We start from the raw sequence: 16649 nt of genomic DNA, 5'->3' as shown, positions 1-16649 counted from the left end.
GGTTTGAGACTGAGACTGTTTGGCGTTATGTTCCCTACTGCAGTCTTCAGTTCTCCAACAGGCTGAACAGTGAGAGTAAAAGCACCACAGATTAGATAATTACAAACCAAGATAATCACGACATCTTTGTACAAAGTTTGGGTTTGTGTCGCAGTTTCAGAGCTGCAGAGCTCCTTCATATTAGGTTGTTTTTCTGACAGTTTTCACCAAAAGCCCTTTGTCATTCCACAGTAATGTTTAACCAGCGTTGACGTGAGTTTTTAGGCCTGTTTGCCCATTTGTTCCTATAGTGAGAGGAAGTCACTGATCATGCATTTCCCACATGTCTTCTCTTTAAGCACAAGAGGGAAGACGGGTTATATTTTGGACAGGGTCTGACAGTGCATCTTGTTAATGTTCCCTTCCTGTTTTGCAGCCACACACTCCTGCTGACCAGAACCATGAGAGAGTAAATCCCCTGGTGTGAGAGTATGCCAACATCTGGATAGGAAGGCCTCGTGATATACAGTGCACAAGATAATCGTCACTTACATCAACCTAGAACTTAGTGAACCTTATTTTTATCATCTTAGCCTCCAGTTTTGTTGTAATTTGTTGATGAGATACTAGCTGTAGCGCTATAACAAATTTCTGTAAAAATATAGCCAAATTCTAACAGTTATGTACCATTTTTCAAAAATACACCAAAACATCGTAAATCTGTATGTTTTTTGGAGAAAAAGGAGGAGCCATCTACTGTATGATTTAACAGCATGATGCAGTGTTTTTCTTTTTACCAAAATTAGGCCTAATGGAGGGACAGAAACCACACGCAGGTTAGCTACAGTCGTAACCATTTTAGTTTAGTTTAGTTTAGTTGCACAAAATTGAAAACTGCATAAAATCCAGACAAAAAAAATGTGTCGGAAAGATCAAGAAGTCAGAGGCTTATACAAACAGATCTCCCTTCAACTTGAAAACAAAGAAACCAAAACAAAAATGAAGAAAAAACATTTTACAGAAAAATACAACAAAAGATGAATGATAAAAAAGAGCAAACCTCAAACTCTACTGCAGAATAATGTAATGAATTTAACAACAATATAATGTTAAGAGTAAACATGGTCTTCCATACAGGTCTTGTAAAGTTTATCCAGCGCAGTGCCTTCCTGTCCTGGAATTTAAACTATGTTTTATCAGTTTTTTTTATCAGTTTATATCAGAAATTAATCTAGCAGATAAAACCAAGCAGCTAAATTAGGAACAAATGTTAAATTTATACTGTATATTGTGATTGTGTGGTATAGTTTTAAATCATATTTCATCCATCCACACAATGTTTACTATACTTCCAAATGAGGTTTGGGTATGCAGGTGAGAGATCACCGGGGCCACCGGGAGTTCAGAGTGAATTTCACATGATCAGTGCAGCTTGTAATGGCGTATCTTCTGTTATGGAGTATCTTAGGTCATACCCAGGATAGGAGACTTTGGCCAATCACAGGTCATTTCAGAGAGAGAGAGCTTTCTTATTGGCTGTTGCAGATGAGACTCGTCCCTTTGGTGAAAGGCTGATTCAATAGTAAAGAACCATGCTGAGAAAGTTTCTGTTGCAACATTGGCAACAACTGCCTACACTGCAAAGCAAACCAAAAAAGCAGAGTTCCTACAGCTTAAGGCAAGTTAGATTTAACACTTTTTTAAAGCCTCTTTGCATAAATTTAAGACCGATTTTACAATGACTAGAATTTTAAAAAAAAAAAGAAGAAAAAAAAACACGCACCAACATGAATTTTTAGAGTTGGGGACAATTATGTGTATGTCCCCAAATGTGTATCGTAACATGTAACATGACTTGGCAGTTGTGCATTTGTCATTCCTCTGCCTTAGAAACAATATAATGAGGTCTGTGTGATGTTGAATCAAGAGGCATTTTGTAAATCAAATGAAGATGTTACTAATTATATAGAGATTTTACATAAAAAAAACATCATTAGATTGAAAACAAAATCCTGCTTTCAGGCATCTTAGCATTTTTAAGACTTTTAACAGATATATTTAAAGCATTTTTATACCAATCAAGGCCTTATTTTTAAATAACTGAATTCAATGCCTTTTAACACTTTCTAAGGATTTGCAGGATCTGTGCAAAAAAGGTGACAGTAAGGTGGCTAGCTAACTAATTTGTGGTCTGATAAATAGAGAGAGCGAAGGGCGAGGACAGGTTGAGCGAGTGTGCTGCACACAACTCTACAATGAAATAAGATTAAATAGATCACTGTATGGGGAACACTGTGCTACTGTATGAAAAGTGTGCATATGTAATAATACATTAAAAAAGACAAAAATAATGACAACATTTCTTTACCTACCAGAAAATGCTTCCAAAACAGCAAACTTAAAAAATCACAAATAAACACAAAATAATTTGAGACTTCATTAAGTCATTAAGTTAAGTCATGTTAAGTTTGTCTATGTCTGTCTGTGCCTGAGCCGACACAGCTGATGCTAAGGCAGGAGGATGCAACCCAAATGCAAAGAAAAATGATTGTTGTGTTTATAACTACGGAAAAAATGATGTAATATTACATTAATTAAGAATGCATTACAGGGTGGTTTTAATTCTGGTTAAAGATAGCAGGATTGTGTAATAAGGCTGACCTCATCTCTGTGATGGCTTTGGCAGCCTGTCCTGGTATGTTGTCATAGATCTTCACACTGTAGCCTCCACTGGCAAACACCATGGTCCAGGAGCGGCCGATCAGCCCGCTGAAACACACACAAATACACATTTAGGATGCTCACACTGGACTGGGATAACAACAAAAATGCCTTTAACCCTTTGAAACCTGAGCAAATTGGTTTGATTTCCAAACAAAAACATGGAGAGAAGGCAACTTAAGAAGATATAGACCAAAGATTAGCAAGAAAAAAGTTTTTAAAAAAAGTTTAAAGAAAATTACCTGAAAATAAGCAAAAAAGAAAGAAAGGTACAACAACAGCTTAAAAAAGTATTCTGTAACATAATTTTAGATATATACTTATAATAATTACACATTAATTACACAGCTTTCTAAACATCTTTCCTATTTTTTCTTTATTTCCCTATAAGTTATTATTTAATAAATAATAATCATTCTCAGGTCTTTTTCTTGTCACCTTTTACTTATTTCTTTTAATTTTGAGGTTATTTCTTCTCATGTTTTCGAAAGGAATCAAACAAATTTCCTCAGGTTTCAATGTGTTAAACAGCCTGTAAAAGGCTATTGAACACAGCACAAGAAAACTGATGTCCTTTCAAGTCTCAGAGGGTAAAACAATTATACATTTGATCATTTGTCACAATTGGCCAGGGCTTTTTTTGGGTCATTTTTCAACTCCTGGCTCATGGTATGCTTCAGTATCTCTCTTGCTCTGTCTGTCTCTTCTTGTATTTCCCAGCAGTTTACTCTTTCTTCCCTACACAGGGAAGTTAGTCACGCATTACTTGCTGCATTGTTTTTACTGTCGCCCTGTTTAACAGCCCTGCTGTGGAAATTCGGGTTAAATGGGTGTGCATGTTGCGGACAATTATGTGTGTATGTGCACGTTAAAAACTTCTTAAAATTTAAGAAAAGGGTAGCAAATATCTGGGTGTGACAGCTCTACACATTTAAGAAGAGTGGGATGTGTCTGTAACAGTTAGTATTTACTCTCCAGGTTTAAGGGAGGTCGTCCCAGAGTACTGCCAATTTTAGCCGAGTGTGTAGAAATAATGAACAAGGTACAGAAAACAAGTTAAAATGTACACAAGTATTTCCTCATACAACTGCCAGGCCACTTCATAGAGTTAAAGCTTGTCTTTAATGGCCATGTATCATGATAACGCACAAGAAGTCCGGAAATCCACTTAGCTAGCTAACATGCAAGTCAGCGCAACGCAATCAGTAAACTATGATTATGTGCAAAATAACTATGGTTTAACAAAACAATGCAAATGTAGTATTATCAAAGCAATTCATACGTAACTTGAGTTCAAACATGATGAAAGCGTCCTTTTTGCTCACCTTCCGATCACAGTAATGGTCTTCATATCAGCAGAGCTCATTTTCAGATTGTTTTGAGGGAAAATTAGAGAAACGTTTTGATCGTTATTTATCGGAGCTGTTGCACCTCCCCTCTGCAGTCACGCTGCTGTGTAACGGTACGGTGAGCTATAAGGACCAAACAACCCCAAAAAAGTGCAATTTACTGCATATTTCACGTCAAAAACAAATCTCTGCTATAGAATATGTATATTTGCTATTGTTAACTGAATATTGTTTACGATATTTAAGACGAAACTAAAATGAAACAAGCGAAATCTAGCGGGTAGTTTTCTGTCGTATCCTAGCAACGGAAGAACGAAGCTTTAGCCAATCATTTTAAGGATAATCTATGACTGACGCGTAATTTAACCAATCAAGTTTGAGATTTGTAAGTGTCCCACCCATACCGCGTTGAATTGTGGGATGGCACCCTGAAAGGACAACAAACTCCTCTTCGCTGTTACATCGAATAAACAACTGTTTGTTTTTTAGTTTCATTGTAGTTTCGTCAGACCAGCTCACCGGAGGAAGAAAAATGGAAAATGTGCATCTGGCTGTGGAGGAGGAGGATCTTTATTCGGGTTACAACGACTATAATCCGACGTTTGACTCCGAGGTGAGTTAGCAACTTTGCTATGTTAGCTAGCTCAGAAGTTGGCAGTTTACAGGGCTCAAACAAATGTTTGCATTTCAGTGTCCAGCTAACAAAGATAAAACATTTCTCTAAAGGTTAAAGAGTGACATAGATATAAATGGCTCTTTTTGTGAATTGCACCCTAAAACTCCCATTTATTTTACGTTTGAGCAGAGTAAAGATATAACCAGTTTATATTGACAGCATTCTCTCAGATTTGTGTTTACTACAGATTTATTACACAGTATATTAGTAGGTGCAGTTATTACTGTGACAAAGATATGAATACATCTTGTGTTTTTAATTTAACTTTTCTTGCCAAATTTTAGATTCACCAATGTAGATTTATAAATAAAAAAACCTGAGTTCTGTGTATTTGTGAAAGAAATAGGACAATAGTTGTGTATGATTTCTTCATTACAAAACAAATAAATATATAAATAAAATATAAATAAATATTTTTTCACAAGTCACTCATGTACTTCTACTTCATTCTTTAAATTTATATTGCTCTTGTTGTCCTTTCGTGTTTGGTACTGTATTTATTATGATTTCTCAATGCTTTATTTGTATTCATATTACATTCTGTCTATTAATTATTGTTTTAAAAAACAGAATTTTGTTTATATTTGTATATTCAAATCATTAATTTGCTCCTTAAAATTTATCTAGTTATGTATTGTAAATAATAAAGACTAATTATTTCAACATTTCAAGGAGTTGGAGAATGATGTCGGCTTCCAACAAGCAGTGAGGACAAGTCATGGAAGAAGACCTCCGGTGGGTACCGATTATAGTGTGACTTGTATAAGTAACTCTGCAGATTTAGATTATTAAAACAAAAAAATGAAATAAATTAACTAAGCAGTTATAATATTATATATTATTCTACCCAGCTGTATGCATGGCAATTAGGATAAGCTCCCACTTTACCAGCTGCAACACAATCAAGTGATATATACGTTATAATGCATAAATATTACATTATTCTGTAATAGGCAATGTGCAGAATGTGCACTATTACTTTGGGTACTTAATGTATAACTTGATGCAAATACTTTTGCACATTTGTGTTTTTACTTAAATAATATTTTAAATGCATGACAATACTTGAATCAGAGTATTTCTACTCTGTGGTATCGCTAATTTTACTTTAGTAAAACATTTGAATTCTTCTTTCACTGCTGCATGTACTCAAGTACTATAATCTTATGATCAGTTAGAGTGTGTGTGTGTGTGTGTGTGTGTGTGTGTGAAAGAGAGAGGTAAGAGAAATAAAGAGAGAAACTGAGGAAGGATAAAACAGATCCAATTTCACAAATTTTGTTTTTTCGTGTCTTTAATTATCCAGATGACTGCCAAATTTCCTGGCACCGCCATTGGAGCTCGGCCTTTAGCTTCTTCCTTTGGAGTAAGTACAATGAATTTGAAAAGTTTTAAACTCAATCTGATTTGAAATCTTACAGCACATCAAACTATCAGTATTGTCCCCACAGACTTTTTTTCAGGATATGATTTCTTTATAAAAAGAAAAACAACAACCAAAAAACAACAACAGCACAGTAGGTATCAAAGTGTGCAGCTGAAGACAATAAGCATTTTGACTATATAAAAATGACATAAAAACAACATATAGGCTAAAGAAACAACATAAACATTCAAATATTAGGACTAAGTACACACACATGTACACTCTAAAGATGTTTTTTCACGTACAGGTATTTGCATGATAAATTATATTGTCAGGTAAACGTACTTAAAGCATTCTCACCTGTTTTATACTTAATTTTTCACGAAGGCTCGGATCCCTATGGCCTCTTCAATGGGCAGACCCATGACTGGAGCTGTGCAGGTGAGTGGAATTTAAGGGTCCCTCATAGCTTTTATGATACATTAATTGACAGTTTTTAGTTTCACTTACTCAGTACTTGACGTATCTTGATATTAAAGTGGCCATTCTAGATTTTGTTGTTTTGTTTTTTTTCTCACAAATGCCTAGTATCAGGTATTTAACAATCCTGCTCAAGACTAGTAATAGTACTTCATGCATGAAGAAATTTGTGAAAATGAAGATGAAGAAGTTGAGGAAAGCTCTTCATAGTGTTGTGTTTTTTGCTGTTTTTAAATGTGACAGGATGGAGCAGCCCGACCGATGACAGCAGTCAGAGCAGCAGGTTACACCTCCTCTCTCACACGTGGTGAGTTTAAAGGGGGTCACAAACAGAAACTGTCCTGCATCATATGTGTTGATTTGAGTGACCATATAATTAGGCTTTAGTTTGTGATATTGTGGCTGCTTTTTTTTTTTTGCTGTGTCTGCACTGTGGAAGTTATTCTTCAGGACTAGACACCATAGTGAGACAGTGTCAGCATGACACAGCAGCAGGAAGCAGGAGTTTTATTTATTTATTATTTTTATTGTTCTAATCTTCAAAAACCCAAAGATTTGTAGTTCATTGTATTACAAGAATCCTCTACATGTATCTGTAGGGACAGATTGTAATTATGTAAACCATTTAAAATGATAATTAGTATGATTTGTATTTTTTTCAGGCTCGACCTTTGACCCTCTGGGTCAGTCCAGAGGCCCTGCACCTCCACTTGAAGCAAAGAATGAAGACACGTGAGCTGTCACTCTTTAAACTGTATCCATGTTTCATTTAAGATTTTCCCTGCAAGTTAGTCTTTTCCACTCATGTGTGAGGAAAACTATAGATTATCTATAAGAATTTGGATCTAAAGATGCATATTCAGTCATAATTATTGTATTGCAAAAAATGAATTTGGAAAAATACTACTACTGCCAACAATACTACTACTACTACTAAAATTAATAATCATAATAATAATAATAATAATCATCCTCATCATCATCATAGTAATCATAATCATATATCCTTCCAGTTGATGGGAAAATATCTATTTTCAGTGTCGTGTTTTATATTACATTTTGTTGTGACAGATTTTCATTTTCTTTATCACAAATATAGTGTTGAAAGGTTTCTGACACACATTAAGTTCAGACTCAACAGTCAAGTCTTGCATTGTTGTCAGAAACTATTGATTTTTCAATACAATTCAATTCTGAATATTTGAAACAGGTTCAATATTCATTTTCCACTGGATCGATACACTGGTACCAGCTGTGCTTTCACACTCTCTCTTATTGTTAATGTTTACTACAGTCATTCTACTGTTCTACTGTTCTCTACTGTTAATGAAGTGAAGACGAGTCATGATTGTCATGTTATAGTTTTGTTATATTTAATTTTTTAATAAAAAGTATAATTTTTCCCCCTTAATGTCACTTTTTTTCCTGGTATCCAGAGTCGATATTTTTCAAGTCAATGTTTTGAAGTTACAAATTCCAGTATACCGACATCACGAGAGTCTTGTGAAGCAGGTTGAGAAGGACTTGTGCTTTCATGCAGCATTATCACACATTGCTGTATTGCTGTGTCTTTGGTGTTAAAGGCCTGAGGAGAAGATCAAGATCCTGGAGAAGAAAGTGAACGACCTGATAGAAGAGAGCTGCATGGCACAGAGCATGGGAGCCTTACAGCTGGTCAGACTCTGTTGTTCTTTAACATACTGTTTAGTGATGGCTGTTAGTTTTTCCGCTCTGTCAGCCCTGTACTCTAGCACACTGAGCTGATGATCAGGTCTAAGTGTGCTGTCAGAGGCGCCTTTTCTACTAAATTTAACACTGTAGTAAAACCTTTGACGCACCTGCCAGTAGTTGTTAAATCTAAGGAAGGTTTTAGGCCAAAATGCATAACGTTTCTCACCCTGTCTGTTTTCAGTCCATTGAAATAATGGGATAAATTACTGAATTAATATATTACTGAAGCATTCAAATGCTTTCTCAAAAAGTGACTCGGCAGATAAACAATATTTATCAGCTAAGGATGCATTTTGATTTTGGAGTTGGGTGTTGGTGTCACTTTTGCTGTGCTGTGCATGTCACAGGTCAGAAAAAGCAGCAATTACTGGATGTATTCTTACTGATGTGTTTCTGCAGGCTCTGGAGAAAGCCAAAGAGGCGGGGAGGAAAGAGAGAGCGCTGGTGAGACAGAGGGAACAGACCGGCAATGCGGACCACATCAATATAGACCTCACCTACTCTGTAAGTAAAGCTGCTGTGAATAAAAGATTGTTTCAATGTCTGTAAATGAAATGACTGAATATATACTCCTGACCCTCTGAAATGGAAACCCACTCTTTAAGCCTTTTTTTAATTAGTTATTTAATGACAAAAATGACCTGTTGTTGTTTTATATTCTTAGTTATTATCTGTGATTATAATCACTTGTATCTGTTATGATAATAACTTTTATCTGTTATGATAATGGTGTTTTTGAGGAGATATTTGGTGGTAAAGTGTTTCAATCTTCATTCTTACTTATTTGGCAAATCCACTTACCCTCAACCAGCCCTATTCCTCGTCCACTAGTGATTTCCTGCACTCTCCAGAGTGTGGTGGCTTAAAAAGATAAGAGAGACCAAGACTGTATCTGTTTGTAAAGTCAACTTCTCTGAAGTTTTCCAAATTTCCAACTGGAACAAAAGGTATATCGCCACTCCTGGAATGCGAAGTATATAACTGACAGCTGCAGTATCTGTTAGGGTACGTTCTTCATCTTATTGTTCTTGAGCCATTGCATCGTATGTTGTGGATACGTTCTTGTTTACAACGATGCTTGTTCATGTATTTGTAGACAATAGTGGGAATTCTGTTTCTTCTTCCAGTTTATATTAAGCAACTTTTAGTTATTTTTATGTTATCTGGCAGGATTTTGATCCACAGCAGCCGAGCACATGTTTGGCCTCGGAGGCTGTAGACTTAACCACTCAGCTATGTGGGCACAGCTCACAGGAAGCAAATTAAATTAGAAGTTAGCTTCTGTGAATCAATCTTGACTTTATAGTCTATTCTAAAAATATTATTACTTGGTTTGAAATATTAAGTGTTTTTGTCCTTACCAGGTTTTGCTCAACCTTGCCAACCAGTATGCGAACAATGAGATGTACCCAGAGGCCCTAAACAGCTACCAGGTCATTGTGAAGAACAAGATGTTCAGTAACGCAGGTGAGCAGACCATACAGCATGACACATTTGTTTAAACTATGTCTGCCCTCATAAATTAACCAATAATGCAGCCAGGACAGAAAATCTTTGAGGATTTTATATGAAGTATAAAAATGACTGGAACAGAGGGTGCTTTTGGAATAACTCAGGAGCTGTATAGCTCACACAGACACTTTAATATTTGTTGATTATGTTGTACAGTGCAGATTTTCCTCAGATCGTGCAGGCCTAACTGGAATTACATTATTTGGGGTGCTTCGGGTTGGCCCTCAAACAATATCTGCTCTGTTCCTTTAGGCCGCCTGAAAGTCAACATGGCCAACATCTACGTCAAACAGAAGAGCTACCCCAAAGCCATCAAGTTCTACCGGATGGCCCTGGATCAGATCTCCAACACTCACAAGGAAATGAGGATCAAGATCATGCAGAACATCGGCGTGGTCTTTGTCCGCATGGGCCAGTACTCGGACGCCATTACATCATTCGAACACATCATGAGCGAGAGCCCGAACATCAAGACAGGCTTCAACCTCATCCTGTGCTACTATGCCATCGGAGACCGTGAGAGGATGAAGAAGTCCTTTCAGAAGCTCATCTCTGTTCCTCTGGGCATCGATGATGAAGACAAGTACATCACATCTAATGTGAGTTATGGTCATATTTTCTTTAATTTATAGCATTTATTAACTTTCTGTTTGTGTATGTGTACTGTAAGTGTGTGAATGTCTTTAATCTTCTTCTCACTGCCTGAAAGATCACTTGTCAAACAAATAATAATAATAATAAACTTTATTTGTATAGCACCGTTCATATAAAAAATGCAGCCAAATGTGCTTTACAAGAAAGAAATTACATACACCAACTGCTTCACATAAAAAGACATACAAGACATAAAGACATAATAAAACCTGCATGAAAAAAAATAAAATCAGAATAGAATACATAGAATGCATCTTGACATATTCCCTTTAGTCTTCCCCACTTTAACTCTGATGAAGAATTACCAGATTTTAGTTCATCTGATTCTCAAAATTATTTCTCTTTCATTTTAGTCACAATAACAGACCTTTTACAGAATATTAATATTTACATCAAAGTTTTAACGATTGTTGAATAACATCTTAATGTGAGCCTTGTCCTGTCGTCTCTCTCAGGACGACACTGACTCGGGTATGGTCACCGAGGCCATTAAGAACGACAAACTTCACCAGATGGAGAGAGATCTGTAAGAAAAATCTCACACAACACAAACACAGACTGGTCTTTAAGAAATCATCCTCATTTGATTGTTTTCTTATTTTAACATCCGTATTGTTGATTCATGTTGTCTTCTTGTGTTTTCTGTTCTGCACTTAGAAAAGTCTTGGCTGAAAAGTACATCATGACTGCAGCCAAGCTCATTGCTCCGGCCATTGAGACCTCTTTTGCCACTGGATTTGACTGGTTTGTTACTGTTGTGTTTTTAGTTATTTTATCTTAATATGTTAACACCAGAGGGCATACAACATTTGGGAGGACTCCAGCTTCATGACTCAGAAAAGCAAAATAAAGATCAAAAGTCAAAAACTGAACTGAAAATCCAGAGTTTAGGGAGTGGCATTGGACATCTTGAAGTGCTTTCCCTCAATTCTCTTAATCTGATTTTTCAAATTTTCCGGGATTTCCCACCCAGTGAGGTCACTCTTAAGGCAAATATGGAAACAATAAGTGTTGGACACTAGTTTTTAAGATTTCTTTTGCACAAATTCAGGCCCTTAGAAGAAGCAGCAGACTGTTTTTTTTTGTATGAAGCCTCTAATATCAGAGCAAAGTTTGAAAACTATATATTTGCCTCTCTGTCAGAATGCTGCTGCTGAGACTGAGCCAAAAATAAAAATAATTGGTTTTGATATTTTTGATTGGCTAGTGCCTCCAGCTGCTGTAGCCACAGGTGAACATGTGGCTCCACAGTGAGATACATTATTATTAGAATACATAATAAAAGTGCAGCCTTGACAGCCCCTCTCATGCACCTTGATTATTAAAGTTTTTTAATATCATGTGCACAAGAATTGTAGTAAAAAAAAAAAAAACGTAGTAAAAGCAAAATAAGAATCTAAATCGTGAAATAGTGCAAGTAAATAAAGCATATACATTCTTGTAGAGTATTTGCACATGAATACACTGAATGTGCACAGATATGTAGTAAACATAATTAAGAAAATTAAATTAAGAAAAAATAAATAATTTTTTAAACAGCGATGTAAAGAGCTTGTAAAACAGTAAAAAAAGTTAAAGTGACAGCATAATGGTAAAGTCTCAAGTGATCAGCTCCCATGCACCTGGCTTATTGATCAGATTCAGAAAAAAACAATTAATTACAAATGCTTTTTGCAGTTGGCTTCAAATAATGTGATAAATAAAAAGTTATTATGTGCATGTATGGTTGTTTTTCTTTTAAGGTGTGTGGACATGGTGAAGAGCTCTCAGTATGTCGAGCTCGCCAACGATCTGGAGATAAACAAAGCCATCACCTACCTCAGACAGAAGGACTTCAACCAGGTGACTGTTTGTTTTAATAGTACAAAGGGCAATACCACTCAATGTAGTTGTTGAAGTCGCATCCTCCTAATATTTGCCACATTGTTATTGATATTTAAAAACATGCAGAATTTTCCTGGTTTAAAGCCAGAAGAAAACAAATATTTCATGCAAATGCTCAAAATCTCAGTTATATACAGACTGACTTGGCAGAAAAAGAATATATTTGTTTTTTATTGTCATTGTTTTATAATTATGAAAAGAAAGGCAGAATTGCTGTTACATTTATGAATTGTTAAACTGAGTGGCATTTCCCTTTAAACATACATAAAATGTGTTTGATCTGGTCTTTGTTGTCCTTTTTATTTCATTTTTTCTTATCTTTTATTCATACATTTTGATTTAGAACATTTATTATTACGTTTTTGCCTTTGTTGTTTCATATATGACGGTTTTCTCCTGCTCATGGTGTTTCAGCAGTGTGCCGTATCAGACTCAAGTTTGCCCTTTTCTCATTGCCCTCCATTCTCTCTTGCTTTTGTCTTGTTTCCTTCCCATCTGCATGCCTAAGGTTGAGGTATGTGTGCTTTCTGTTTTCGTGTTCACATTTAGATTGTGTTGGATTTTCTTTTTTTTTTCCCAACATAACCATGTCTTTTCTCAAATAACGGCGCTGCCAAGGGAAGTTGGAAAAGCAGTTATTGGTTTTAAACCCACAGAGCAGTAAAGAAGAATCTGGGTGCAGAGAGGAAATTATAATGGTTCCTTCATTAACAAGGAACTGCAGTTTTGCCAGTGGAGCTGCTCAGCGGCCAAAACTGGAACACTGATAACATGAAGCAGCTCCAAAGTTTTTACAATAATATTACGGCAACAAACTTTCTTACATAGACAGTCTTTACATCTATATAATGCCAAAATGTTCAATATTAAATGAATGAAAAAAGACATTATCAAATAAATAAACATATGAATGAATTATGTAAAATATATTAATTAACCAGCAAGTTGTGAAATAATCAAAGAAATTCTTAAAACCAAATTATTATTAAAGGATATTTCAACATTGATTTTCATAATAATTGGATATGGTTAAATTTATTTCTGGTAGCAGTTATTGAGCTTGCAAGCAATTTGTTGGATTTAGTGGCATCTAGCGGTGAGGTTGCAAACCACAATCTACTGAAAGTTCTCCCGTGTGAAAAGTGTGTAGAAGGACTATGGTGGCCGATGCGAAAACGTGAAAATGCAAATGGCCCTATCTAGAGCCAGTGTTTGTGCCTGATGGGCTACTGTAGAAACATGATGAACTCTGATATAGAAATAAACTGCTCTTTCTAAGTTAACAAGAAGGCAATAATTCTGAGTGATTATACACTAAAGAAAACATAGCTATAAATATTACACTATTTCTGCCAATATATCCCTATAAATCCCTCCCCAAATTAAATACAACATGAATTTACAAAAACTGACATAAATATTTTTTTTTAAATGAAGTCCTGTTATTATAAAAATGCATATGAAATAACATTTTATAGTAATGAGTTGAGTTTCAAATAATTATTTCAAAATTGAATGTCAATTTGTTTATGATGTAATTACTTATTTTATCATTATCTATTTATTTATTTGATTTTGAGCCTCTTGGAGCTCCATATACGTCTGATGCATGTGTGTGTGGTGCGTTACACTCTTGATAGATGGTGGTGGTTTAACCTGCAGCATCGGTGCAGCTGTAATCTAGCTTGTGGTTTGTAAAACTAATACTCCGTAATATTGTCTCCCCAGTGTATAAAACACTTACAGTGGCATACAACCATTTACATGTGAAGACTTTTATTTCAAAACTAAAAAGTTACATGTCTGATGGTTGATTTTTGCACCCTGCAATCGTCTTTATCTTTAAAATCTTAAAAAAAAAAAGTTTGGATTTACTTTTTGTGAACTTTACATTACAGTACATAGTTTTCCAAACGATATGCATGTAACTGAACAGCACATCATGATTTAATCTTTAATGTTTGTAGATGTTTTATATACTGGGGAAATAGGCTTGTACTGAACTCAGACAGTATAATGGTATAACACTGACTGACAGCTTTTTTATGTGTTATCAGGCAGTGGAGACACTGAAGACATTTGAGAAGAAAGACAGCAGAGTGAAGAGTGCTGCAGCCACCAACCTCTCTTTCCTCTATTTCCTGGTAACTAGTTCTCTCATTGACTAATCAAAAGGCCCTCAGTTAAGCATTTTTCATTTAGGAGCTGAATACCTGAATTATAAAATATTTATGCCGTGAAACTATTCAAATGCTCAAGGAAACTTCAGCACAGTGGATGTTTCCTGTCAAATATATTTGAGGATAAACTGTCCATCCTTCTGTCACAGGAGAAGGACTACGACCAGGCCGACCGATACGCCGATCTCGCCATGAACGCTGACCGCTACAACCCGGCAGCACTTATAAACAAAGGGAACACGGTCTTCATCAAGCAAGACTATGAAAAGGCAGCAGAGTTCTACAAAGAAGCTCTGAGGAACGATTCATCCTGCACCGAGGCCCTCTACAACCTGGGTAACATCCAATTCCATGATACAGTACAGTGGTATATAATGCTGGGATCAGCTTTATAGTACCGTAACCTTAACATGTAGTGGATTATCCATTTATGACTTTGATGGATGCCCAATGAGACATGCTGCCTCCGATAATAACATTTATGATGACAAATACAGTATAAATAAAAATTCAATATTTTCCCTAAAAACAAAAGTTTAAACAGTGTGGAATCTAAATGTGAAACTGCAGCTTTACTTTTGTACAGCGGTGAGCGCGTGATCAGTTCTTAAAAGCCATTGACACTCAAGGCCTCATCAAATCGTTAAATGGCAATAAACCATTCAATAAAAGGTAATAGATTGATGTAGTTGTGGTGTGTACAGAATAAATAACATAATAAAATTACTAGGGCTGCACAATAATATCAGCACGTCCCCAGTATCGACAGATAACGGCTTTAAAATGAATTATTGCCTTCGGCTCTAAATAAACATTTCTGCCGATATGACAGACCAGGCTATTAAGATGACACTTTAATTAGTTGAAAATAGATCAAATTTGCTGGATTTGGTTTTGGCTCCTGTCAGTATTGTCTCAGGAAGAGCATCATCCAAGCATTTTAAAGTGGGATGACTTTTACAATTTGTTTAAAACGTGTTACATAAAAATAAATATAGTGTGCTTTACATGTAACCTTAGTGAAAGTAGCTTTCTTGTTTTGCCCAGTGAAGGTGTACGTTATGAAAAGCAGTATTTTAGGTCTGCATCTGAGAGCAGTTGGCCGTCACTATAAGAGTCTGCATAATACAGTACGTTAAATTCACAACTTGATGTTCTCTGCAGTTTGGTGGAAAAATATATGTGCATATATTTATATTGGCATCTTCAACCAGCCAAAATGAATTAAAATATCATCATATTGGATATCGACAAAAACCCATTATCATGCATCCCTTAAAATTACAGAATTGACAATCAGGATGACAAAATCATAAATATATCGTAAACACGCATGAAGAATATGTCCACACACACTGCACACAAAGTACGATGTAGGGACTTTATGTGTCACCTTTTTGGCAGACACGTTATAGTTTGAGTGTCAGATTGGCGATGGATCAAAAGTTCATAAGTTGATTGACAGTTTTTGTCCCTTGTCCAATTGCACCAGGTCTAACCTATAAGAGACTGGACCGCCTGGAGGAGGCTCTGGACTGCTTCCTGAAGCTGCATGCCATTTTGAGGAACAGTGCACAAGTCATGTACCAGCTGGCTAAGCTGTATCCTGCTGATAACAAGTGCCATCTGTTAAATGTTATATGTGTGTGAATGTTTTTGTAACTGTAAACCCGAGTCTCATTTTGTTTCCAGTGGTGCTGGTGTGTTGGTCCTTGACTCACTGGCTTCATCTATGAGCTTCTGAACGATCGCCAACAGGCAATCGAGTGGTTGTTGCAGGTCTTGAGTGTAACTCACACAGACCCCCAGGCACTGGCCAAACTGGGAGCGCTCTATGATAGCGAGGGGGACAAGTCCCAGGCTTTCCAGTACTACTACGAGGTATGAGATAATTAAACGTTCTGTCTAAGGACTTAAAGCAGCTACGAGGAGTTTTGAACTGGTTTTAAAACAGTCTCATTTTAATTATTTAATACTGATACCATTCTTTGTACCCTCTCTAAATTCGGACATTTATTCGGGTCCGTAAATGCAGCGCAGGCAGAACTCATCATGAGTTCTTTTCTCCCTCAGTAGCAGTTAAAGGTGTTTATTCGTGGGGTGGATAATTGATCTGT

General features: G+C 36.0%; 1 protein-coding gene across 1 annotated transcript in view; it reads left to right on the top strand.

Moving 5' to 3' along the window:
• Nucleotides 1–16649, top strand: part of ift88 (intraflagellar transport 88 homolog) — a 91401-nt gene that overhangs the window by 61805 nt on the left and 12947 nt on the right. Inside the window, exons 5-21 of the mRNA XM_088083593.1 lie at nucleotides 4539–4662; nucleotides 5398–5460; nucleotides 6032–6091; nucleotides 6479–6532; nucleotides 6815–6878; nucleotides 7234–7303; nucleotides 8155–8245; nucleotides 8702–8806; nucleotides 9667–9769; nucleotides 10067–10413; nucleotides 10924–10994; nucleotides 11126–11212; nucleotides 12211–12310; nucleotides 14410–14496; nucleotides 14682–14868; nucleotides 16025–16140; nucleotides 16270–16413. Coding sequence (XP_087939719.1) covers nucleotides 4539–4662; nucleotides 5398–5460; nucleotides 6032–6091; nucleotides 6479–6532; nucleotides 6815–6878; nucleotides 7234–7303; nucleotides 8155–8245; nucleotides 8702–8806; nucleotides 9667–9769; nucleotides 10067–10413; nucleotides 10924–10994; nucleotides 11126–11212; nucleotides 12211–12310; nucleotides 14410–14496; nucleotides 14682–14868; nucleotides 16025–16140; nucleotides 16270–16413 — 1873 coding nt within the window. The remainder of the gene's footprint in view (nucleotides 1–4538; nucleotides 4663–5397; nucleotides 5461–6031; nucleotides 6092–6478; nucleotides 6533–6814; nucleotides 6879–7233; nucleotides 7304–8154; nucleotides 8246–8701; nucleotides 8807–9666; nucleotides 9770–10066; nucleotides 10414–10923; nucleotides 10995–11125; nucleotides 11213–12210; nucleotides 12311–14409; nucleotides 14497–14681; nucleotides 14869–16024; nucleotides 16141–16269; nucleotides 16414–16649) is intronic.

This window comes from Plectropomus leopardus, chromosome 10 (genome assembly GCF_026936395.1).
Source record: "Plectropomus leopardus strain MGB_pleo_1.0 chromosome 10, ASM2693639v1, whole genome shotgun sequence".
Taxonomy (NCBI): Eukaryota; Metazoa; Chordata; class Actinopteri; order Perciformes; family Serranidae; genus Plectropomus; species Plectropomus leopardus.
This window is presented reverse-complemented; position numbering and strand designations above follow the sequence as displayed.